This window comes from Papio anubis, chromosome 4, assembly GCF_008728515.1.
Source record: "Papio anubis isolate 15944 chromosome 4, Panubis1.0, whole genome shotgun sequence".
NCBI lineage: Eukaryota > Metazoa > Chordata > Mammalia > Primates > Cercopithecidae > Papio > Papio anubis.
The window spans coordinates 71,362,338-71,388,150 of NC_044979.1; the positions used below are offsets into that span (position 1 = coordinate 71,362,338).

A 25,813-nucleotide genomic window follows, 5' to 3' on the forward strand; every position below is an offset into this window, starting at 1 on the left:
TGCTCTGCAGAAGCTGCTGGCTTCCTGTCATTTCAGAGTACGGTTCAGGGTAGCCTAGGTCTTCATGCACAAGGAAGAACTGCTGAATAAGGAGAGAGGAAGCGGAAATGAAGGGAAGGGTCAAAGAATCCTAAAAACTTTCCTGGCTATTTTTTCCTCCCTCCCTCCCAAGCTAAGCTCATGGATCAGCTAATGAGAGATTGCTATTAAGAGGAATTAGAAATATCCTTTCTCCCTGAGCATCTAAACATCTTTTAAATTTTTAACAGTTACAGATACTTTTGGGTAAATAAGTGCCTATTCTTTTTTTTCTTTTAACAATAAACATGTTTTACCGATAGGAAGGGGAGGCTGTTTTCCTTGTGAAAAGAATAAGAACAAATACTTTCATAACTCCTTTACGTGACAACCTTTCTGAAATAATTTTTGAAGAGAACTATTATAATAATATGAAGGTAGTGCAGTTTGTATGATAGGCTGTCTCACAATTTTTCAGTGGTCTTTGGTAGCAGTAGTATGCACTGATGCAAAAGAGGTAATTTTATTCATGTTTCTTTTAAATTTAGTTTTTCTTTTTCTTTATGTCAGTACTGACTGCTTTGAAGGTTATTGCTGGTTTGTTTAGTCTGAAAATAGAAGCAGTTTATCTTTGCAACAGGAAAGAGAAAGGCACCTTCATTTTAATCTGCCTTGTGGAAGAGAGAAGTAGTGCCCACTTGGGACTAAGCAATGTATTGAAATGCTTCACATGACCTAATTACAGTTCTGTTGTGAAGATTCAGAGTGCATATGTTACATGTTCATGAAGGCAGTGTGTCTTTATCCTTTAAGAATTATTTTTCTTCCACTGTTACCTATTGAAGTTTAAAACTACATGCATTTTAAAAAACTGGATCTAGGCAGATTGTTTCATATTATCCCTTCTTTCTTCATTTACCTAAAATTAAATCTTCAGATACATTATGTCAGAACTGCAAGCAAAGCTAATTTTCTCCTATACATTACTTGCACTGTCATTCTCTAGATAACACTGATCTGGAGAATCATGATTAAATTCACCATTTTCTCTCTCCCTATTTGGTTCAACGTAAATGAAGTCGAATGATGGCTAACCTGAAAAAGAACATTTACAATATAAGACCAGGACGTATGCAATTGCCACCATTGGGAATATCAGGAAGTATTCACTGTCATTGCTGAGGCTAGGAGGGGTACCTAGAATCCCAAGTCTGGATTTGGAATACATTTTCTAGAAGCAATGTATGACTTCTGTACTGGAATGGGTAGTACTAATTTAACCATTAAAGAATTTACTAAGTTTTTGTAGGGGAACTCATGTTTCATAAATTAGCTTAGAAGCAAATTGTATGTGATAGTTTGGGGCTTTTTAAAGGATAATTTGGATGAAATTACAGTGCTTCTTTCTCTCTTACTTAATAGTATTCCTATATAGAAAAGTTTTGGTTAACTTTCCTTTAAAAAAAAAAAAAAGGTCTTACTATGTTGCCCAGGCTAGACTGCAGTGGCTATTCACCGGCATGCTTGTAGCACACTACAGCATCAAACTCCTGGGCTCAAGTGATCCTCCCACTTCTCAGCCTCCCTAGTAGCTGAGACTGTGGGCATTCACCAAGTTCTGCTCCATTTCTTTTATGTTGATAGGATACCCAAAACTGTGCCTAAATGAACATATATATTCATACTCAGTTGATTTGTAGAAAGAACAGACTGGACAATAATACCCAAGAACTTGAATAATTATTGCTCAATGGTGGAATTGTAGGGTTTTATTTCTCATACTTTTTGTATAATCCAAAATTTTAAAACTGTAAGATAAGATGGTCTTGCCCTTATACTATGATATTTTATTTTTAGAATGATAAGGTACATGAGTCCCAGCATCTGTTTTATAGCATAAAAGAGACTTGTGAAAGGGCAGTTTGAAGTCCATGATAGTGGAGCATTAAAAAAGCCTTTTGAAGTTTAATAAACAAATTTAAATAGAAAGATTTTAAATGATAATCATGTACAGTCATCCCTCAGTATCCGTGGGGATTGGTTTCAGGACCCTCATGGATACCAAAACCCACAGATACTCAAGTCCCTTATATAAAATGGGTAGTATTTGCATGTAATGTATGCCCATCCTCCCATATACTTTAAATCATCTCTAGGTTAGTTACAATAACTAATACAATGCAAATAATATGTAATTAGTTGTTATACTGTGTTATTTAAGGAATAATGACAAAAAAAAGTCTGTGCATGTTTAGTATAGACACAACCATTTTTTTTTTTTTCCCCAAATGTTTTCAATCCACAGTTGATCCAATCCATGGAATGCAGAACTGTGGATACATAGTACTGACTATATATTGTTTATAGGCATTTTGATACTTCCTATGAGTATAATGCCCATTTAACTTTATTTTTTTTTCTTTTCAAAGCCATATGAAGGATTAAGGCCTCAGGATCTTCGTAGACTAAAAGATATGCTTATTGTGGAAACTGCAGACATGCTTCAGGCTCCTCTCTTTACTGCTGAAGCTTTACTTCGAGCTCATGGTAATGAAAGAAATGTCTTATGCTTCTGATAACATAAGTAACTTTTGAAACTTCTGAGTTTTTAAAAGGGCTATTTTTGTATATGAATACAGAACAAAATGATTGGTTAAAAAAGTCTAAGTTGTGTTTTGTGCAGTTGTTACTTCTATACTCAGTTCTTCATAACATCTTGTGTGTTGAAGTATAAACTGGCATATATCTAAGAGGAGAAATTGGAAAATTCCTTTTAGAAATTGAGCTACTAAAGCAAATTATGGATTGTCTAATTTTAGAAATATGTCTAATTTGAGTGAGATTGAGCATTGAAATCCATAGTCCTAGCCCTGGTTTTGATATTAATTTTTGCTGAAGTCATTCAAGTATAAAATTATGGTAGTTCAATTAAATACCTAAGAATTGTGCTATTTGTATTGTCAGTTGTATTTATTTTATGTAGTAGCTGTTTCTCCCATGAAGTCACAAAGTGAAGTTAAAGGGTCACCTTGAAAATATATTGTCCCTTTTAAGGGTGGTTTTCTTGTTTTTTGTTTTATTTTGCTTTGTTTTGTTTTTTTTAGACATAACTAACTTTGTATAACAAAATTTTCCTAAGTACTTAGTTTGTTTTAAGTTCTCTGTAATCTTTATGACAGACATTCTGGGCACTCTCACATGCTGGGTTGGCTCCTTTCATTGCCCACATGATATTTGACATTTTGGCTGGTTTCAAAGAAAAATATTTTCTGGTTTAAAAATATTCTTAAAAAGATAAAAGTAAATGCAGAATTTAAAAAATAAAAACTAAAAATACATTTAAAAAGAAAAGTAAATGGCTATTCTATTCCAGTCATTTTGAGGCCCCAGATAAATTTCTATTCTAGTCATTTTGAGGCCCTGATAAAGATTTATAGTTACAGATTTATAGTTAAAATAACTATAAATCTTTATCATCTATACTAAAATAGAATGCCACCTTCCAAAATTTTTATATAATCTTTTGATCGGAAGAAAATTTTAAACTCCCTATTTTATCATTCGTTGATCACCACTGTTAATGATGTGGTATATAACTCTCCAGAATCACTACCAAAAAAATATATGGAATATATGTATTATATATTTTATATATAATATGTATATATAGACACACACACACACAAACACACTTTTTGAGACAGAGTCTTGCGCTGTTGCCCAGGCTGGAGTGCAGTGGTGTGATCTTGGCTCACTGCAACCTCTACCATCCAGGTTCAAGCAATTCTCATGCCTCAGCCTCCTGAGTAGCTGGGATTACAGGTGCACACCACCATGCCCGGCTAATTTTTGTATTTTTAGTAGAGACAAGGTTCCATCATGTTGGCCAGGCTGGTCTCGAACTCCCAATCCAGGTGATCTACCTGCCTCGCCCTCCCGAAGTGCTGGGATTACAGGCGTGAGACACCACACCCAGCCTACCTTCAATGTTGGTGTTTCCCACAGTTCTACAATTGCCATTCTTTTCCCACCTTACATACCTGTAGCTCTTAAATTTTAATGTAAATAAGAATTGCCTGGGAAAATAAACGTAGATTCCTAGGAGTAACCCCAGAGAATCTAAGTCATAAGGTCTAGTGTAAGGCCTAAAAATATGTGTTGTGAACAAGCCTACCAAGTGGACTATTCTCTGAGAAACATTGCTGTGCACATTTATCTCATAAAATCTGTGGCTTCAAAAACCACCTAAACAATAAAGATTATGTCTACAATCTGACTTTAATCAAGTATTCTACTGTATTTCTAAAAGCCTATTTATTATTTCTCGCAATCTACGGATGATCACAGCTGGACTCATCATTTCTCCCATTGTGTTGATTAGTGGGCAGCAATATTCACCTAATTTTCCTAGCCAGAAACTTGAAAGTCATATTTTAGTCCTCTGTCTCTATCATATTTGGCCACAGTCCCATTATTTCTCTTTCTAAATATCTTTCAGCCTTCTCTCACCCTCCCTAGCTCTTTCAATTCCCACTGCCACTGACTTAAGGCTTTCATTACTTTTCATCTAAATTCCGGTGCCCAGAGTCCTAGTCTCCAGTTTTACCATTCTTCTTTCACCCAACTAATTTCTCATACCGCCACTATTGTGTTCTTTTAAAATGTAAACCTGAGCATGTCATTCCCCTGCTGAAAACCCTTCACTGGCTCGCTACAGACTTAAACTCATCCAAAATTTTTAGTAGACTTTATGACACATAAAGTTCTTTACCTGGACTCTCAGTCTTCCCATTTCTTTGCCTTTCCCACTCCAACTTGTCCTTAGAAATCATTTCTTCTAGGAAACCTTTCCTAAGTGTGTCTTCCAAAGTCTCAACTGGGACCCATATAATGGGTCTATTCCCATTTTATCCCATGCATGTATATGTCATACACTTAGAATGGAATATTGTAATCTCTTTATTTGCTTCTTTTATATTATCCTTGAAGCTCCTTGAAATGGCAGCTTTTAATTTTTTTTTTGTTTCCATAATGCCTAATATATATTAATCACTCAGAAAATAGTTTTGGAATGAATAGATAATATGCCAAAAATGTTATTTTTATATTTTTTGAAAATGAGTGTTTTTGTTATAAAATTATGTTTTTATTGCCATGTTTATAAACTTCAAAGTAAATTCTATAGAAAAAATTTTAGACCTGAGTAAAAAAATTAAATTTAGAAATTCTGAATAGTTTTTAAAAACAAAATATTTTCGTTTCAGCCCATAATAATGCTTAATAGTCATAATGTAAAAAACTTGTACAGAAACACAAAATACCTATGTTAGGGTTCATAGCACCAGAAGGTATACTCTGTCCTTTGCTTGAGATTTTTAAAATGCAAGGTATGCATTTAAATATAATGTAGAGCTGGCAGAAAAGTAGAAGCTGTACACCAGCGGGGAGCCACCGCGTCATAGTTACTGGTTAGGGTAGGCTAATGCTGAAACAAAAATGTAGGATTAAATACAGTAAAAGTTTCTTAATCATGTAATAGTCCAAAGCATTTTCATTTAGATTAGGTAGGATGTGGACTCTGGTCAGGGACTCTGACTGACTGGAACGTTGTCATCTTAATATCACTTCTTTTTTTTTTTTTTGAGACAGTCTAACTCTGTCAACCCAGGCTGGAGTGCAGTGGTGCGATCTTGGCTTACTACAACCTCCGCCTCCTGGGTTCAAGCAATTCTCTTGCCTCAGCCTCCCGAGTAGCTGGGACTACAGGTGCACACCACAATGCCTGGCTAATTTTTATGTTTTTAGTAGAGATGGGGTTTCACTAGATGGGGTTTGGCCAGGCTGGTCTGGAACTCCTGACCTCAAATGATCTGCCCGCCTCAGCCTCCCAAAGTGTTGGGATTACAGGCATGAGCTACTGTGCCTGGCCAACAACATCACTTCTGAGGTTGTCCTGGGGGCTATCGAGGCCTACTAGTTACAGCCAACTAGTCAGAAAGAGAAAAGAGCATGAAGGAACAATTGTGGGAAGTTTTATGAGCCACTCCTGGAAGTGACATATGTCACTCCTGCACATGTTTCATTCATTGAGCAGAATTCGGTCATGTGGCCACACCTCACTGTCACGTGGCCATACCTAACTGCAAACAAAAAAAATGTTTCTACACTATAGCATTTTTGTGTACAGATAGCCATCTTTGCCAAAGGTCTCTACATTCAGCCAAATCATATACTGTGTCATAACTCTTAAGCTATAGTATCATATAGAATCTAACTTTACCTGTAATTTCACCAAAATTAAAAGAAACATTTTATTCCTATTTGTTAACACATTGTATCATTAAATATTATGAAATGATCAACTCCATTTTTACTCTATTGATATTTCCCTAAATTAATTGTTTTACAATAAGATGAAACCCAACTAAATTTTCGTACTTGGCATTGATAACTTACTAAAGCATTGTTCTATATTTCATTCCTCTATTAGGGCATAAAATAGAGGCTAATTTAGGTTTTCAAGTGAGCATCTCTTCTCTGTTGTTTAGGTAGTATCAGTGACATTTGATAAGCAAATAAGATTTACCAAGGTAAGTGATGCTTGTGAGTTAGACAGTGCATATTAACTATAGTTTACTGTAATTGCTCTTAAAGCCAGGACAGGCTGTGTTTTAGAGCTATTAAACTGAACCATTAGGAAGATTTATAGATTGTATCCTTGGTAACATTCATTCATTTTTATACAGGAAAATAGTTTTGAGTATTATACTATCTTGTCAAATATAATCCCAAGGTAATGAAGTTGATGTAGATTAAGCCGACGACATAAATATTTAGCAGTATTTATTAAATGGAGTTGCATTTTAAGAAGGAGTAGATTAGGAATACAAAGGTCATTCTCTGAGTATTTCCCCAGTAATAAAAGTAACTTATGTAATTGAATATTACCTAATGAGAAAATGAATATAATTTACAAAATACGTGATGGAGGCTAATTTGCTTGTGCTTAGAATAAATTTATATTGAAGCTTTATTTTTAACTCCTTTGGAGGTTCATCATCTTCCAAGCAATTAAACATTTGTGTTCCCACATCCTCTCTTCTCATTCTGTTATTTTCCTGGGAAATGTTACCTTTTCCCAAGACTTTTTGGAAGTAATACATTTCTCCACCCTGGACTAGGCCTCTCTTCTGAGCTCCATATTTCATACTGTATATAATTGCTTATGTGAAAGCCCCTCCAATCTATCTCAAAGCTACCTTAAACTCATCGTGTTTAAAACTAAGATCATGTTCTTGCTACTGAACCTGGTTCTCTAGTGTTCCCTAACTCCATAGATGGCAGCATCAACCAACCAACTGGGTATTCTAGGCAGAAACCTGGAACACCAATTTTGACATTTCCTCTCCCATCCTGTCATCACTTAATTGTCAGTTTCACCTCCCCAATTTTAAACTTCGCCCTTCTTCATTTCCACTGCCATCATCTCTCAACTACATTACAGAAAAAAGAAAGTCAAAATAATCTTATCAAATCTAATCATGACAGCCTGTTCTTCCTATCTCTAGTCCTGAGTTTTCATTGACTGCCTATCACTCCTAAACTGAAAATGGAAGTGGTTATTTTTTTTAAATCCTGCATGACTGAGCCCCTGCCCTGTTTCTCTAGCCTTATCTCTTACAGTGCTTCTTCTCTAGTCCCATGCTCTAGCTACATTGACCTTTTTAATTTCACAAGGGTGTTACCCTCCCTCCTGCCACAGGCCTTTGAACATGCTGTATTCTATCTTTCTAGAATGTCTTTCCCTCCCCCCTTTCATCTGGTTAACTCCCGCTCATCTTTAGATGTTTACTCCATGCCATTTCCCTAGGGATGCCCTCTCTGACCTCCCTGACTCTGGTTTTCTACCTCTCTTTATGGTGTTTCTGACAGTGGTGATTTTTTGGTGTTGTTTGTTTATTTTACTCATGTCTTTCTCCTTACTAGACTGTTAAGTTCCATGGAGACAGGAAAGGAATTATGTCTGGTTTTTCTATCATTGTATCCCCACTACCTGACATAGTGGATGGGACATAAAAGGTATTCAAGAAATATTTGCTAAGGAGTCTGATATGATAGAATCAAACAAATTTTGTTGAAAAATATTTGTGGTAGGAAAGACTAAAATGTAGCATATTTAATGTCTCTCTGTACTAGTTATATTAGTTGTTTTTACTTTTATTAAAAAGTAACATAATGGAAATTTTTAAAAGATAATAATACTATCCTAAGAAAGTTATTTTTACTTTGTATGCCTCACATTTTTTATATGTGACACATTTTAACACAGTAACCAATATTATTCTTATTAAAAGTCTTCACATAACATCCTAAACATTTTTCAACAGTTATTATAATGACCACTTTTAATGACTGTATATAAGAAAATTGTTTGGATGTGCTAAGCTAAAGCAGATTTGGGAGATGGCACTCATTCTTGCATTTATTTGTGATTACTTTATTCCAAGGATAAATTTTTAAGAGGTAGTAGTCCTTAATGCTGTTATTATTGAATTCCTTATGTGTTGTAATGCATTACAGAGACTTAAAACAGTTAGAATCAAAGTGGGTATAATTATCCTGTATGTTGCTCAGTTAAATAAGTAACATCTGGAATTTGAACTCAGGACTTCCTGGTTCCAAAGGATAATCTTTGTACTATGCCCCATTGCTAACATTTTGAATGGCAGCAATGAGAAAATCTGAGGAACTATATGGGGCATGTGTTCCAGATGTAGTATACTATCAGACAGATTCTAGAAAATTATCTTACAAAGAATTGTTTCCTGATTTAGGTATGAAGAAATATTTTTTGAAAATAATTTTGAAATAGTAAAATAAGAGAAGAACAAAGTAAAATAAATAAAAATGAACTTTTCTATAGTTGTTATTTTCAAAACAAAAATGGCTCTCATGATTTTTATATGACTGTAAAAGTAATAAATATATCATCTATGTGAATGAAAATCCAGTAGGGCACAGAGAAAACGTTTATAACACTAGTATGCTTAATCTACATATATTTTATAATATGCTTTTTAAAATAAATGCATCATATAAAGCTTTTCATATATGACTACATAATCTCATTATATAAACATACCATACTCTATTGCTATTTGCACCATTTTTTTCTTTTTGCTATTGTAAACAGTGCTGTGATTAGCATCCTTCAAATATGCCCTTGTGTGCCTATCCATTAATTTACTTAGGATGAATTTTTAGCAATAAAATTACAGGTTCAAACAATAAGCTCTTAATTAAAACTGTACATTTCTCATTTAAAGTCCAGTGTATTTTCATGGTTCCTGTACATTTGTGTTTCTTTTGTGATTTGTCATTCATATCTTTTTTACTTTTTTTTTCTGTTGAGGCCAAAAATTTATATGTTGTATTTTCTTTATCATTCATTTTTAAATATTTCAAAATTTCCCTTTCTGCATTGCCCCATCAGTTATTTAGAATATTATAGTCTAATTTTCAAATATTTGAGATTTTTCTGGATGTCTTATTGTTTTCACTTCAGTTTTACTGGTTAAGACTTTCAGTCTTTTGGCCGGGCACGGTGACTCACACCTGTAATGCCAGCACTTGGGGAGACCGAGGGGGGTGGATCACGAGGTCAGGAGATCGAGACCATCCTGGCTAACACAGTGAAACCCTGTCTCTACTAAAAAATACAAAAAAAAAAAAAAAATTAGCCAGGTGTGGTGGCGGGTGCCTGTAGTCCCAGCTACTGAGGAGGCAGAGGCAGGAGAAAGGCGTGAACCCGGGAGGCGGAGTTTGCAGTGAGCAGAGATGGCGCCACTGCACTCCAGCCTCGGCGACAGAGCGAGACTTCGTCTCAAAAAAAAAAAAAAAAAAGATTTCAGTCTTTTGACATTTGTTGAGACTGGTTTAAGCATGTAGTCTGTTTTGATGACTCTATACCATGTGCATTTGACAAGGATGTAATTGTGAAGTTGTTCATCATAGTGTTCTATGAATGTTAATTAAGGTCAGTGGTGTTCTCTAAATTCTCATAGTTTTTACTAACAAAAATTAAAGTTCCATCAGTTGAGAGGGGGATGTTAAAATTTCTATTTATGAATGTGGATTTGCATATAGCTCCTCCTTAATGGTATCAGTTTGCTTAATGTATTTTGAAACTCTGATATTAGGCTCATATACATTTATAATTATGTCTTTCTGACTCTTCTCACCATGAAATGTCCCTTTTTTTTACTATTTTTTCTTTATCTTATATTAATATAGCACATCAACTTTTTTATGCTATTTGCATGTCTTATAAATAGCATATGGTTGAGTTCTTTCTTTATCCATTCTAATAGACTGTTTAGTCCATTTACATTTAATGTAATATTGCTGTGGTTGGATTTAGGTCTTCCATTTCACTCTTTGTTTTCTGTTTGTCTCTTATTTTTTGTTCTCTGTTTCTCCTCTGCTGTCTTTTAAATTAGTTGAATAATCTTGGCATTTGATTGTAATTATCTGTTGGATTTTTAGCTAATTCTTCTTTGCATTTTATTCTTTAACATGCTGCTTTCTGGGCTGTTGTATACATTCTTATCATTTTATAGTCTATTTAGAATTAGTGTAGTACCACTTCCCATAAAATGTAAGAATCTTTTTTTTTTTTTTTTATTGAGACGGAGTTTCGCTTTTGTTGCCCAGGCTGGAGTAATGGAGCGATCTCAGCTCACTGCAACCTCCGCCTCCCGGAATTCAGGCGATTCTCCTGCCTCAGCCTTCCTGAGTAGCTGGGATTACAGGCATGCGCCACCATGCCGGCTAATTTTGTATTTTTAGTAGAGATGGGGTTTCTCCATCTTGGTCAGGCTGGTCTCGAACTTTAGACCTCAGACGATCCGCCCGCCTTGGCCTCCCAAAGTGCTGGGATTACAGGCGTGAGCCACTGTGCCCTGCCCAAAATGTAAGAATCTTGCAACTATATATGGGTACATCGACCCATCCCTTACGCTATTATTATTATAGTACATAATCACAAATATCACAATGTAGTGTCATAATTTTTGCTTTAAACAGCCATATGTGTTTTAAATAAACTAATCTGTTTTTTTTCTCTATTCTTCAGATTGGATCATTTCTGTCTCCAAGTTCACCAAATTTTCCCTCTGATCTCTTTTTTATCTCCTCTAAACTGCTGTTAAGCCAACACAGTAAAAATTTTTTTTAGAGTTGTTTTTCAGTTCTAGAATTTACACTTGGTTCTTTTTTATGGCTTTCATTTATTTACTTAGTTTTCCTGGCCTTTTGTACTTTACAAACTATTTTTCTTTATGTTCTTGATCATAAAGTTATTTAAATCCATGGTGATTACTAATTCCAACATATGGATTTCCTCAAGGTTGGTTTCCACTGTTGCATTTTCTGACATTTTCCAGTTTTTCCACATGTCTAGTGATTTGGAATTGTATCTTAGACATTTAGAGTATATCGCTGTAGGCATTACATATGTAGGCTTCAGTTTGAGATTTGGAGAGTCTATATCCAGAATCTGTGCTTCCTGTGCCTCCTTTCTAGGATATCCTCCCTCATGTCCGAAGTGTTCTCTTCACCCTGAATCTAATCTCAGGTTCTTAAGCTAGTAAAATTTCAAATTTCTGTCCTCATGCCAAATGTTGTCTGCCCACAGAGAAAAACTTGTAGAAATAGAAACTCATATAGTGCTTTTTCATTTTGTCAGACATTAATTCCCCTCCAATTTCTGCCTGCTTTTGGTTGCTCTCTAGTGTCCTCAGATAGTTGTAGTTTATATTTTGTCCACTATTTATAGCTATTATCTGTAGGAGACTTGGTCTGATAGTAGCTACTTTAACATTACCAGAAGTAGAACTCTGTCTATTGTATTCAGAGTATCCCTTATAGTTTTCTTAAGACTACCAGGAGGGCTATCCTGTCGTTTGTGAATAATGATAATTGTGCCTGCAGCTTTCCCTTATCTTTTATCTGGTGTAATTACATTGGCTAACACTCCTTTGTAACATTGTAAGTGATGCTTATTATTTTCTTGGCTTAAGTGGAAATTCATTCAGTCACCAGTTTGTCCTTTACTGTGTACTAAGCAGTAAACTTCGAGAATTCCAAATGGAGAAGTTGTCTAGAGCTCAGAATCATTTAAGCAGGAAATAGATTATTGTAATGCATCAGTGAAGAGATAATTGAAATTCTGAGAATGGCTTTTGTTTTAAATTAAGAATTAGGCTATTGGTTTGAAAGAGATTCTGCTTATCATGTTAAAACAGTATCTTTTTCTTACTATTTAAGAGCTCTCTTTTTAAAAATTCAGGAGTAATTTTTCAGATTGTCTTACTTTTTCCAGATCTTTTTAAAAAATGATAATACTGATTTTCTTCTTTGATACATTGGTATCATAAATTTCTTTCCTAATGTTCAGTTGTTCTTATATTCCAGGAATAAGGCATACTTGGGCTTGGGGTATATGTTATACATATTTAGTTTCCTATTGATAATATTTTATGTAGATTTTGACATTATAATACAGTAAATGCTGTCTTAGCCCATATCAACTTAACTTTCAGGATTCCCTTTGTCAAATAGACTGAATGCTTCTGTGTAGGGGGCTCCTTTTCAGAATTGCCATGCACCTGGCTTGAATTGCATGCCAGTAACAAACTTAATTATCTCAGTTGTACACCTTGTTGTAGTAATTACATGATATAATGGAATGATACTGATAAAACATGAGTAAATATTTATTTGTTGAAATCTAAGTTGGAGGCTTTAGAAAGCCTTGATAAAGGCAAGTTCGTTTTAAAATTTCTCTAAATTATGCGTTAGTAAAATAACTGAAAAAAAGGGGAGAGGTCATAAAAATCTAGGCCTTTACATTCATATTTCTATCTGATTGTGTTTTAAATCTTAATCTAAGAAAATAACAATGAAAAATGGACAATCTTTTGTGGGTGTAGTTTAGGCAAGAAATAGGAAATAGAAGGAGAGTGATAAGTCAAAGAAAAGGGCTTGGCCCTACATAAAAAAGATTATAGGTGTAGTGGCTCACGTCTGTAATTTTAGCACTTGGGGAGCCAAGGCGGGAAAATCACCTGAGCTCAGGAGTTCAAGATATACTTGGGCAACACAGTGTGAGACCTTGTCTCTACAAAAGTTTAAAAAAAAAAAAAAAAAAGGCCGGGCGCAGTGACTCAAGACTGTAATCCCAGCACTTTGGGAGGCCAAGACGGGCGGATCATGAGGTCAGGAGATCGAGACCATCCCTGGCTGCTGCAGTGAAACCCTGTCTCTACTAAAAAATACAAACTAGCCGTCTGCGAGGTGGCGCCTGTGAGTCCCAGCTACTTGGGAGGCTGAGGCAGGAAGAATAAGTAAACCGGGGCCGGAACTTGCAGTGAGCTGAGATCCGGCCACTGCTTCCAGCCTGGGCGACAGAGCAAGACTCCGTCTCCAGCAGGCTTGGTGGCACATGCCTGTAAGTCTCAGCTACTCAGGAGTCTGAGGTAGGAGGATCACTTGAACCCAGGAAGCCAAGGCTGCAGTGAGCCATGATCGCACCCCTGCACTCTAGGCTGGGTGACAGAGCTAGACCTTGCCTCAAACAAAATAAAAATAAAAAAATTAGTAAGTTAATATATATGCTTTATTAAATGTTTGAGTTATGTGTATATAATTGTTTTTAATAATTCTACATTTTATAATTCTGCATTTTACATGTCCAGTTATTTGTGCTGATAATGTCAAGATTTGTTTTATAAATAAGGTTGGGTTTTGGCATTTCAGGTTTTTATAATAGCTTTTTAAAAATATCTGTGTGACTTGGCCGGGCGTGGTGGCTCACGCCTATAATCCCAGCACTTGGGAGGCCAAGGCGGGTGGATCACCTGAGGTCAGGAGTTCAAGACCAGCCTGGCCAACATGGTGAAACCCCATCTCTACTAAAAGTACAAAAATTGGCTGGGCGTGGTGGTGGGTGCTTGTAATCCCAGCTACTTGGGAGGCTGAGGCAGGAGAATTGCTTGAACCTGGGAGGCAGATGTTGCAGTGAGCTGAGATTGCACCACTGCACTCAAGCCTGGGCGACAGAGTGAGACTCCATCTCAAAAAAAAATATATATATATGTGTGTGTGTGTGTGTGTGTATACATATATATATATGAATCTTTCCTTTTTCTTTATGCTTGTGCAAGGACACAAGAATTAATTTCTACTTGAATTTTTTTTTTTTTCAAACTGAGTCTTGCTCTGTCGCCCAGGCTGGAGTGCAGTGGCACGATCTCGGCTCCTGCAAGCTCCACCTCCTGGGTTCACGCCATTCTCCTGCCTCAGCCTCCCGAGTAGCTGGGACTGCAGGTGCCCACCACTACACTTGGCTAATTTTTTTGTATTTTTAGTAGCAATGGGGTTTCACCATGTTAGCCAGGATGGTCTTGATCTGACCTCGTGATCCGCCCACCTCGGCCTCGCAAAGTGCTGGGATTACAGGCGTGAGCCACTGTGACCTGCCAAAAATTTTTTAAAATTTGCTTATGAAACCATGTGAACCCTATACTTTTTAAATAAATAATTACTGTATTTTTCAGTTTCTCCCAATGTTATTAGTCTGCTTAGAATTACTACCTTTTCTTGAGTTCTTCAGCTGTAATCATTTACAACTTCTTGGAATGTTATCTTCTTCAGTTAGATTTTAATAATAGGGGCATGTGGTTTTATATTAATTTGTTCATTCAACAGATTTCTATTGAATATACACTTTGAACTAGGCTCTAGGCTGAATAATGGAGATAAAATCGATTGTAATATAGGTACAACCTCTGCCCTTAAATAAGTTTACAGTTTGAAAGACATTGCATTTTGTCACAGTTCTTTTAATTTTCTCTCTACATATAGCTGTATCTTATTTTCAGTTTTAATGTGTATATGCGGAGTTTTCCCGATTGCCTTAGTTTTTATTTTTAGTTCTTAGATGTTTGTCTTTTTTTTCCTGCAGTTTATAGGTTGTCTATCATTTTTTCTATCAATAGTTTCTAACGTATGATTTCTACTTTGCCTTTATCACCTTCTTCCACTTTTCTTGGGTTTGATTGCTTATAGGGTTTTTTTGTTTGTTTTTTTAATGATGAGGGCTCAATTACATGTATTATCTTAATCAGAAAATTCCAGTTTTTTTGGTAAGTGTTTTCTTTACTTTTCCTTTGAAGTGTTTCTTCTCCCTTGGCCTTAAAGAACATTAATTTGTGTCTCAAATGGGACCATTCTCTTTATTTGGCCACTGAATTTTTTGTTTTAATGATGGCTTTTTTTGTCCCAGGAAATCTTTTGTGCTAATCCTGATTCTCTGTAATGCAGCTGTCTCTCTGCAACTGTCTCTCTGAACTCTGAGCCCAACCTTGGGTCTAAATAAGAAGCTTCCACCTACCTGTTCAGCTCTTCCTCAGTTTCCTCAGGGTCACAGAGATCAGGTGTGCTCATTCGGTCCCAGTGAAAGGAATTAGCCTTACCAGAAAAGAGAACACACTATAAGCCACTGTAATTCAGTCAGTATGGCACTTGTTCAACTCTAGACAAATAGACCATTGAAACAGAATAGTAAATCCAATTTACAGTATTTGGGAATATAATTTATGTAAAGATGACATTATAGATCAGTGGGGAAAGGATATATAATTCATTAAATGGCCCTAATATGACTGGCCATTGGAATACCAAGAAAAAAAAAGGATGAGGGGTATAAAGTCAGTTCATCAATTTGTCTAGGAGACTTACATGTAAATCTAAGGACAGAGGAAAACTTCTGAGTTGCTAAGACAAGAAAACAAGCTAAAGAAGAGATAAACATATTAAAATATATTGGATCTTTAAATTTTTGTTGTAAGTATACCATAAACAAAGTCAAGAAACATAATTTTGATTTGGAAACAATATTAGCTAATGTTTATTGTATATAAAAACCTTATTTAAATTGACAAGAAATTGGTAAATACCCCAGTGCCAAAATGGCAAAAAGATATGGATAGGTAATTCACAGAAGAGCACATCCAGATGGCCAACAAACACATCAAAAGATATTTTAATATATCCGTTGTCAAGAAAATGCAAATTAAAATAACAGTGAACTGTCAGTTTATAAATGTTTAAAAGAACTGTTAACACCCATTGCTGTAGAAGAAACTGGTAAGGTTCCTCATTGCTGACAGAAGTAAAAACTGTTATAACCTCCTTGGCATGGTGGCTCATGCCCGTAATCCCGGCACTTTGTGAGGCCGAGGTGGGCGGATCACTTGAGGTCAGGAGTTTGAGACCAGCCTGGGCAACACAGTGAAACCCTGTCTCTACTAAAAATATATGTAAAACTTAGCCTGGAGTGGTGGCACTTGCCTGTAGTCCCAGCTACTTGAGAGGCTAAGGCACGAGAATCTCTTGAACCCGGGAGGCAGAGGCTGCAGTGAGCCAAGATTGTGCCGTTGCACTCCAGCCTGGGTCACAGAGCAAGACTCTGTCTCAAAAAAAAAAAAAAATTGTTATAACCTTTTTGGAAAGCCATCTAGCATTTTCTTTTAAAAACACGATGGGCCTTAGACTCATTAGTCTCATTCCAGGGAATTTATACCAATGAAATACCAATATAAACATGAATATATACTTTTAACTGCACTGATGTAGATTGCAGCCTCATTGTTGTGGCAGAAAAATAACTAAACAAAGTAGGGGGATATTTGACTAAATTATGATACACAAATTGTTTCACACAGTGAAACACAGTGGATTAATATGTAGTCATTAAAAAGAAGGAAATAATGTTAAACTAGTTTACTTGGAGCGATTTTCAGGTTGATTAAATGGGAAAAGGAGATAAAGTTTATATGATATTCTATTTATGTAAAATAATCACCAGAAAAACTCTGTATATACAGATAGTCCCTGACTTAAGATGGTTTGACTTATGATTTTTTGACTTATAATAGTGCTAACTCAATATGCATTCAGTAGAAACCATACTACTCTTGAGATGCTGGGCCACTGTAGTGAGCTGTAGCTCCTAGTCAACCACACATTTTCAACTTATATTTTCAGTTTACAGTGGGTTTATCAGGACTTAACCCCATCGTAAGTCAAGGAGCATCTGTATTTATATATGTACTTGTTTATTTTCCTTAGCTGGAAATACACCCCTGTTTTCATTACATGTCAAAGTCATATTTATCCTGTTAAACTGCCAAATCCATTGGCTTAATATGGTTAAAAAAAAATGTAGAAAATTTCCAGTTATTTGTGTTTAAGCTATAAAATTTTGTGGAATGTGCCTACAGTGAATAATTTACCCTTTAGTCTTCTCAGAAATAGTGTGTGATCACGGGGCGAACACAGGCTTTGGAATCACAGAAATTGGTTTCAAATCTCTTTGTGAGCTTGGACAAGTTATGTAACTTCCTTCAGTCTTGATTTCTTCACCTAAATAATAATTGAAAAGTTTGCTGGGAGGAATAAATGAAATTATGTAAAACACCTAGCAAAGTAATCAAATGTATTAGTTTGTTGTTTTTAAAGGGTTAGGTTTTTATGGCTCTAGACATTATAATATGTTTCACTTGGCAATTTTTAAAATGTTCACAGTAGGAAGATAATATTTTTTAGTTAAGCCAGGTTCAAGATCACTTAATATAGAATTTATACCTAATTCACTAAAACTTTTTTTATAACTCTGATGTCTTCAGAAGTTTCTTCTGCTTTCATGCTGTTTATTAAATGGTTTTTAGGACCTGCTATTGGCATTTTGATATATCTATAGTGAACTATGTAATCATTTTATAACCTGATGCCAGTGAGGACAGTTAAAAAATTTTATATATATATATATATATATATATATATATATATATATATATTTGGAAGAGTAAAGAAGCTAAATTAAACCTATGCCAGCGAAAATGTAGTGAATTCCAAGAGTGATATGTGAGTGACCTGTTTTGATTGTTAGTAGAAAGTACTGGAAATTTTGACCATACTGCTAGATCTTGACATAGTTGTAAGCCATGATGAATTATGAAAGCTTAAATTTTGTGTAAAAATGCTAATAACATGAACATACCTAGACATTCATTTGCAGTTACTACGTTTATATAAATACTTTTTTCTTTAGATGACCAAAATTTGTAATTCATTCCGATTTTTTGTTATTATATAGCTTTTAAAACATTACCATATTTTCTTTTTTGAGAGCTATCCATTCCATTTTTCTTTAAGACTGGGACAGGGAGAAATTACTTGAAGCTTGGATGTCCAACCCAGAGAACTGCTGCCAACGATCAGGTGTTCAAATGCCAACTCCACCACCAAGTGGGTATAATGCCTGGGACACGCTCCCATCTCCAAGAACTCCAAGGACTACACGCTCTTCTGTCACCTCCCCAGATGAAATCAGCTTATCTCCTGGGGACTTAGACACTAGTTTGGTATGGTTTGGTATTCACTGTACTTCTCATAGCTTTGTTTTTAGTCTTTTAACATTCAAATGATTTAATATTGTTCCGTGGAGTGTCTGGTTGTGTTCTTGTAATTGAATCCTGTCCCTTTCTTGAAAGGTTCAGTTATTTCCATGCTTCAGTAAATATTTGTTATTACAGACTATTTTTGTGATCTCTGAATTATAGATTGAAAAAAAAAAAAAGGTTTTCTTTCCTCATTTCCAAACAGAGAACTTAAAACAGTTTAGGGAAACCATCTATTTTATTTTCCCTTAAAACTTCAATTGCTTGAAGATTTAAATACAGGCCAGGCCTGGTGGCTCATGCCTGTAATCCTAGCACTTTGGAAGGCCGAGGTGGGTGGATTGCCTGAGCTCAGGAGTTCGAGACCAGCCTGGGCAACATAGCAAGACCACATCTCAAAATACGCACACACATGTATACAATATATTGAAATATAAAAAGTTAAGTTTGTGATAGGCACTATAAACCAAAAATACAAAAACATTTTTTATAATTTCTTGAAAGCTAATTTTTAAGCATTTATAATATATTGATAGTTATGTATTTGTTTCAGTAAAGCTTCTGTAGTTTGTTATCTAGATGCATTTCCAAAATAAGTGTTTCATTATTTTACAAAACAGTACTGCCATTATCAGCATTTTTAATTGGCATATCATTGGTGTGCTGTTATAGGAGATTTTAATATTTCTTGAATGACTCAGCCACTCGAAATATGTGATAAATATGAAAGTGCTTCTCATTTTATCTGTGCCTTTTTGAAAAACAGAATCCTGTAATTTGCGTATGTAACATGATAAATTTTGCTTCTAGAGAGCTATTGTTTAGAAGGTATTAGGTAGGTGAAAAAGTGATTGCAGCTTTGGCTGTTAAAATGGCATAGTTGTAATACATAGGTGGAGTTTTGTTGTTTTTTGGGGTTTTTTTGAGATGAAGTTTTACTCTTATTGCCCAGGCTGGGGTGTAATGGCACGATCTCGGCTCCCTGCAACCTCTGCCTCTCGGGTTCAAGTGATTCTCCTGCCTCAGCCTCCTGAGTAGCTGGGATTACAGGCACGTGCCACCACACCCAGCTAATTTTTGTATTTTTAATAGAGACAGGGTTTCACCATGTTGGTCAGGCTGTCCCGACCTCAAGTGATCTGCCCAGCTCTGCCTCCCAAAGTGCTGGGATTACAGGTGTGAGTCACCACGCCCAGCCTAATACTTAGTTTTATAACAGGGTTCTCTCCCTGGAAAGTCTGGATATCTTGAGTTGCTGCATTAAAAATACAAAGTTACTCAGTTTTTATAGATTTTGAAGGGTAAGTGTAATGTGAAGGGCATGATACTGAAGTGGTTTTTTGCAACATGCAATTTGATGTTGACCCGAATGATTTATTTCTTGTACTTCCTTTTCCAAATGCACACACAGTTGCTGATTAATACATAAATTTGGAATTTAAGGGTTTGATTTCTGCATTAAAACATTTAAATCCCACTGTTGTTTATAGTGAGGTGGTCATAGTATTTGTTACTGAAGGGCACACTAACTGTCCTTAAAACTTTGAAAAAGGTAACTTCCAAAAACTTTTATTTACTGTACTAGTATTTTTGCCTTTTAAAAAAGTGAACAAAATGAATGTATTGTTCTCTTTCAAAAGTATAGTTCTGTTTAAATCATTGTTCTTCTTCATCTCCAGTGTGACATTTGTATGTGCAGTATCTCTGTATTTGAAGACCCCGTGGATATGCCCTGTGGACATGACTTTTGTAGAGGATGTTGGGAGTCGTGAGTATATGAGCACCTTAGCGTTTCTTACTGCATGATAGCACTCTGATTTGTTAATAAAATTGTTTACTTTCAGTATTTAATTATACAAATTGTTTATATTGACTTCTGAGTTACACAGAAATGAATTTAGACTTTACTAGGAAGGAAAAATATTTTTGTTTTTATTTTTACATCTTCCCCAGCTATTTTAATTAATGCTATTTAGCTTAATGTAAGGTACCTTTAGAAACAAAGCAGTTATACAAATAATTTTTCTTAGTATTTTAATTTATATTACATCTAATGTAAATTTCAGGCAAGAATCAGTTTGTCTTATATCCCAGGAATCTTAAGCATTTGTTTTTGTGCTGTCTCAATTTTTTGTGACAATCAAATTGCCTTGAAAATCTGTAAGAATATGGATGTTTAAGATTCCTTTTTAGTGAATGCAAAGTTAAATATTTCAGCTAGACATAGTTGGGTATATTTTACCAGTAGAAAATTTGTTTTGCTTCTTGTGTTTATCTCTGTTTACCCTTCCCATTACCTTTCAAGATTTGTACTTTTTCACCATCCATTGACTTAGCTCTCATGTTGCACTTTTCGAGAGAAGTTTCTAAACAAAGATTGCTATAATGAGCACTGTAATATCATGTTATCTCTGGAGACAAAGTGTTGTTCGATGACCTAAGTGAGGTACATCGTTGGTATTAAAAAAAATCTTAGAAATCAGAAGTTTTTAACTTTTTTTTTTTTTTTGTGGAATATTAGTTAGCAAATATAGGGAACTAGGGAGTACTATGTGGGTGAGAGACAAGAACCTGAGCAGATTTTCTGAGTTCTTCTTTTTAAACAGCTTTGTTGAGGTACAGTTGACATACATAAAGCCACACATTTAAAATAAATAATTTGATAAGCTTTGATATTTCTATACAACCTTGAAACCATCACTACAACCCCTAGAATCTGTCATTCCCAATTCCTCATTTCCCCTTGAATCCCTGCTACTTTTCTCTTTCTGCCTTCCTTTTATCACCCCCATTTGTAGGCAACCACTGAGCTGTCATTCTGATTTTTTTTTTTTCTTTTCTGAGACAGGGTCTCACTCTGTCACCCAGGCTGAAGTGCAGTGGCATGATCTCGGCTCACTGCAGCATCTTCCTTCCCGTGTTCAAATGATTCTCACGCCTCTGCCTTCCCAGGGAGCTGGGACTATAGGTGCCTACCACCACACCCTGCTAATATTTGTATTTTTAGTAGAGATGGGGTTTTGCCATGTTGGTCAAGTTGGTCTCGAACTCCTGACCTCAAGTGATCCACTCACCTCAGTCCCCCAGCGTGTCTGGTTTGATTTTGAGTACATTTCTTTATCTGTTTTCCAAATTGGAGTCAGAGGTAAGATTTCATTTGGAGGGGGGAAAAACTACTGCTTTTTAAGTCAGAATATCTGGTTATTCCTTTTAAGACATAGACTAGATTCTACTCAGAGTCTACTTAAATAGGATCAGATCAGTACACCTGTTACAGGTAAACTAATTGACAAAGGTCAGAGCTCGCAATCCAAAGCTATCCTTAACCCAGTTGTGGAGGCAGAAAATACTTCCCAGGTAAAATTTTATTTATCTTAGTTGTTAACTGTACTGAATTAGGAAGTATTACCTGAGCTCTACCAAGTTAGCTGTTGGTCTTGGTATGTATATGAAAATTGAGTCCCCCAGGGATTTTCTTGAAATTTTTTTTTTTTTTTTTGAGCTTCGTTGACCTTCCTCACCTGATTTGTATCACGGAAACTATCTCCCAAACTCATCACAAACTAGCCATAAGAAATGTATGGTAAGATTTAAATTTCAAAGATCTAATTATTGATTTCATTAGTACCTTCTAGCCTACCTAGGATTCTCCTTTCCATCCCTTCCAAGTTTGTCAGATCAAGCACCAATAAAAGAAGGTCCATGTTGGGTGATTCATATGTTGATGAAATCATTTTTAAATTATCACAGTTTTTTTAAATAGGCATATAGGAAAAGAAACTCCTATCTAAAACCAAGGAAGCGTTTTTATAGGTCCTCAGATAGTTTGAAAGTCCCTCAATCTATCTTACTCTTCCCAACCTTTTTATTAGTACAGCTAGATGCTTTAGTGCAGGCTTGTCCAACTGTGGCCCACAGGCTGCATGTGGCCCAGGACAGCTTTGAATGTGGCCCAACACAAATTCATAAACTTCCTTAAAACATTATGAGGTTTTTTGTGTTTTTTGTTGGTTTGTTTGTTTGTTTTGCTGTTTTTGTTTTAAGCTCATCAGCTGTCATTATTGTTAGTATATTTTTTGTGTAGCCCAAGACAGTTCTTCTTCCAGTATGGCCCAGAAAAGCCAAAACGTTGGACACCCCTGCTTTAAAGTATTGATGCCAAGGGCTGAAATAAAAGGGAATAGCCAGGCATAGTGGCGCGTGTCTGTAGTCCTAGCTACTTGGGCAGCTGAGGCAGAAGGATCACTTGAGCCCAGGAGTTCAAGACTACAGTGAGCTATGACCACACCACTGCACTCCAGCCTGGGTAACAGAAGAAGATCCTATCAATTGATTGATCGATCAATCAACAGATTAGATAGAAATTATTATTTTCTAGCCAGAACAGAATTTCTTTGCTAATATTGAGAATATAAGAGCTCAGGTTCTAGATACAATAGGCCACTGGGTTGTGAATTCCAACTCTGCTATTTATTAGTTATTGATTTAGGTAAGTGGTAGCCTGCCTGTTCCTCAGTTTCCTAATCTATAAAGTGGTGATGATAGTATGTACTTCATAGGATTATCGTCAGTTTTTTTAATTTCTTAATATATGTAAAGTGCTTAAAACAGGATCTTGCATGTAGTAATCGCTCAATAAGTATTATTATCATATTCCTAAGCATTGTAATAAGCAGAGAGAGCCTACCTATGATATCATCTGTGAATCTTACCTGCAAGATAAAAATACAGGTAAAGTTTGCCCCACATTTATCTCTTACTGACACTCATCAACTCCATGTTTGAATTGTGTCTTGATGAGAAATAATAACATGGCCAACAGAACTGATCCTGTCTTCAATGAGGTCTTCTCAGTTCTGTAATTTAATCCCCCAGAGATGATGAAATCTTCTCTGATATATTTAAAATATGTAAAATTCAAAACATCATCATGTAGTAACTATGTCTAAGCAAACTGTGAACTTTGACAAGAGACTATCCAACTTCCCAGGGAATCTATTCATAGCTAAAAAGAAGAGAATCTTGTTATGTGAAAAAAGAACTCTACAGTTAACAGTTCTCCACTTTTAGTCTTAAGACTTCTTTTTTTTTTTTTTGAAATGGAGTCTCGCTCTGTCACCCAGGCAGGAGTGCAGTGGCACCATCTCAGCTCACTGCAACCTCTGCCTCCCGGGTTCAAGTGGGTCTCCTGCCTCAGCCTCCTGAGTAGCTGGGATTACAGATGCTTGGCACCACACCCAGCTAATTTTTGTATTTTTAGAAGAGACAGGGTTTCACCATGTTGGTCAGGGTGGTCTCGAACCCCTGACCTTGTGATCTGCCTACCTTGGCCTCCCAAAGTGCTGGGATTACAGGCGTGAGCCACCGTGTCAGGCCACAATATACCTTATATATCACTCCTTAGCACAGGATTGAAAACACTACTTGTGAAAAAATGGATAAGGATCTACCAGAGGTAGGAAGAATGCCAAGGGAAAAAAAAAAAAAAATCCTGGAAGCCAAAGAGAATTTGAAAGAAGGAAATGTTCGCAGTGTCTCATGCTCTAGAGAAATCAAGGAAGATAAAAACTGTGAATTCTTTAATAAATTAGGCTAATGGGTAGTCATTGTGGCCCGGTGAAGAGGTGATAGCAGCCAGATGCTGCGGATTGAGAAGTGAATGACATGGGCTTCAGGAAGGAATAACAGATCATCATAAACTATTTTGTCAAGAAACTTTGATGTGAAAGAAAAAGAAAATGAAACAAAAGAGAGTCATGTGGTTAGTAAGGGTTTTTAAAATGGGAAAAACTTGAGCATGTTTATTGTGCCCAAGGTAAGAGACATTAGAAAGTAAAAGACAGAAAGGATAGGTTATTGGATAGTGCAAGTCCCAGAGCTGGCCAGAGGATTTGAGGATTAGCCTGGGAGTAAAAGAGAAAGCTCTCTCACAGAAGTAAGTGGGATGAAAAGGAAAGAACGCTAAAGATACTGCTAGGTTTGAGGTGTGGTAGAGAGCACTTGGAGTGAGAGAACTGCCTGTTGGGGACTCTCTTTTCTATGAATTGCCCAGACGAGGATATGAAAGAGAAGATGGAGCAAAGGGAATGGGCCTGCCAAGGTCTCAGTAAGGTTTTTGTTGTTGTTGTTGTTGTTGTTGTTGTTGTTGTTGTTAAGTGCAGTGGAATTAAGAGAATGAGAGAAGTAAAGAAAAAAGATACTATAGTTAGTGAAATAAAATGCTGATGGTGAGGACTAAGCAGTTGTGATTTAATTTCCTGGTTTTCCATTTATTTTCTCTAGATTTAAGTGTTAAATTCAATATGCAATAATCTGTACTTCAAAAGTTTGTTTCTTGCTTTTCTAAGGGCAGTATTAAATAATAACAATAATAATCCCTTTGGGAGGCCGAGGCGGGCAGATCACCTGAGGTTGGGAGTTCAAGACCACCCTGACCAACATGGAGAAACCCCGTCTCTACTAAAAATACAAAATTAGCTGGGTGTGGTGGCACATGCCTACAATCCCAGCTACTTGGGAGGCTGAGGCAGGAGAATTGCTGGAATCCAGGAGGCGGAGGTTGCGGTGAGCCGGAGATTGCACCACTGCACTCCAGCCTGGGCAACAAGAGTGAAACTCCGTCTAAAAAAAAACAAAACAAATAATAATCCTTACTAAAATTTATGAATTCTTACTCTATGTCATGCACCATGTAGATTTTTCACATATGTAATCTGTATAACAACCCTGGGAAGTTCACATTATTATCTCCACTTTATGTATGGTGAAACAGAGGCTTAGAGCAGTTAAATAAATTGCTTAAGATCATATGCCTTGTTGGTGACAGACCTGGAATTTTCTAACTCAAAACACTGCTTTTAGCTGGACATGGTAGTACATGCGTGTAATCCCAGCTACTCACTCAGGAGGCTGAGGTGTGAGGATCACTTAAGCCCAGGAGTTTGAGACCAACCTGGGCAAAGAGAGAGACCCCACCTTTAAAAAAAAAGAAAGAAAGAAAATAAAGGAAAGAAAAAAAGAACCCTGCTTTTAATCTAACCTTGGGCTGGATTCCTGCTTCTTTGTTTACAGGGCATTTTTTTCCTCACTACTCAAGTATACCTAAGTAGGACATAAAACTTATTTTAATATTCGTCTAAATGAAATATAAAGAGAAAACCTATAAACCTATTCTTAAAAATCTATGCTATATTTTAATACCACCCCAAAATATTCTTGAATTACCTATGGCTCATTTCTATACCATTGCCTCCTTTTCTTTAAAGCTATAG

At 36.0% G+C, this 25,813-nt stretch overlaps 1 protein-coding gene across 6 annotated transcripts in view; it reads left to right on the forward strand.

Moving 5' to 3' along the window:
• ANKIB1 (ankyrin repeat and IBR domain containing 1) overlaps positions 1 to 25,813 on the forward strand; it is a 155,984-nt gene that overhangs the window by 88,993 nt on the left and 41,178 nt on the right. For 5 of the 6 annotated variants that reach the window (XM_021936050.2, XM_021936053.2, XM_021936055.2 and 2 more), the window contains 4 exons: positions 2,448 to 2,565; positions 18,298 to 18,506; positions 20,222 to 20,310; positions 22,045 to 22,125. In XM_021936050.2, the coding sequence (XP_021791742.1) occupies positions 2,448 to 2,565; positions 18,298 to 18,506; positions 20,222 to 20,310; positions 22,045 to 22,125 (497 nt within the window). The remainder of the gene's footprint in view (positions 1 to 2,447; positions 2,566 to 18,297; positions 18,507 to 20,221; positions 20,311 to 22,044; positions 22,126 to 25,813) is intronic. The other variant, XM_021936054.2, reaches the window with a different exon arrangement.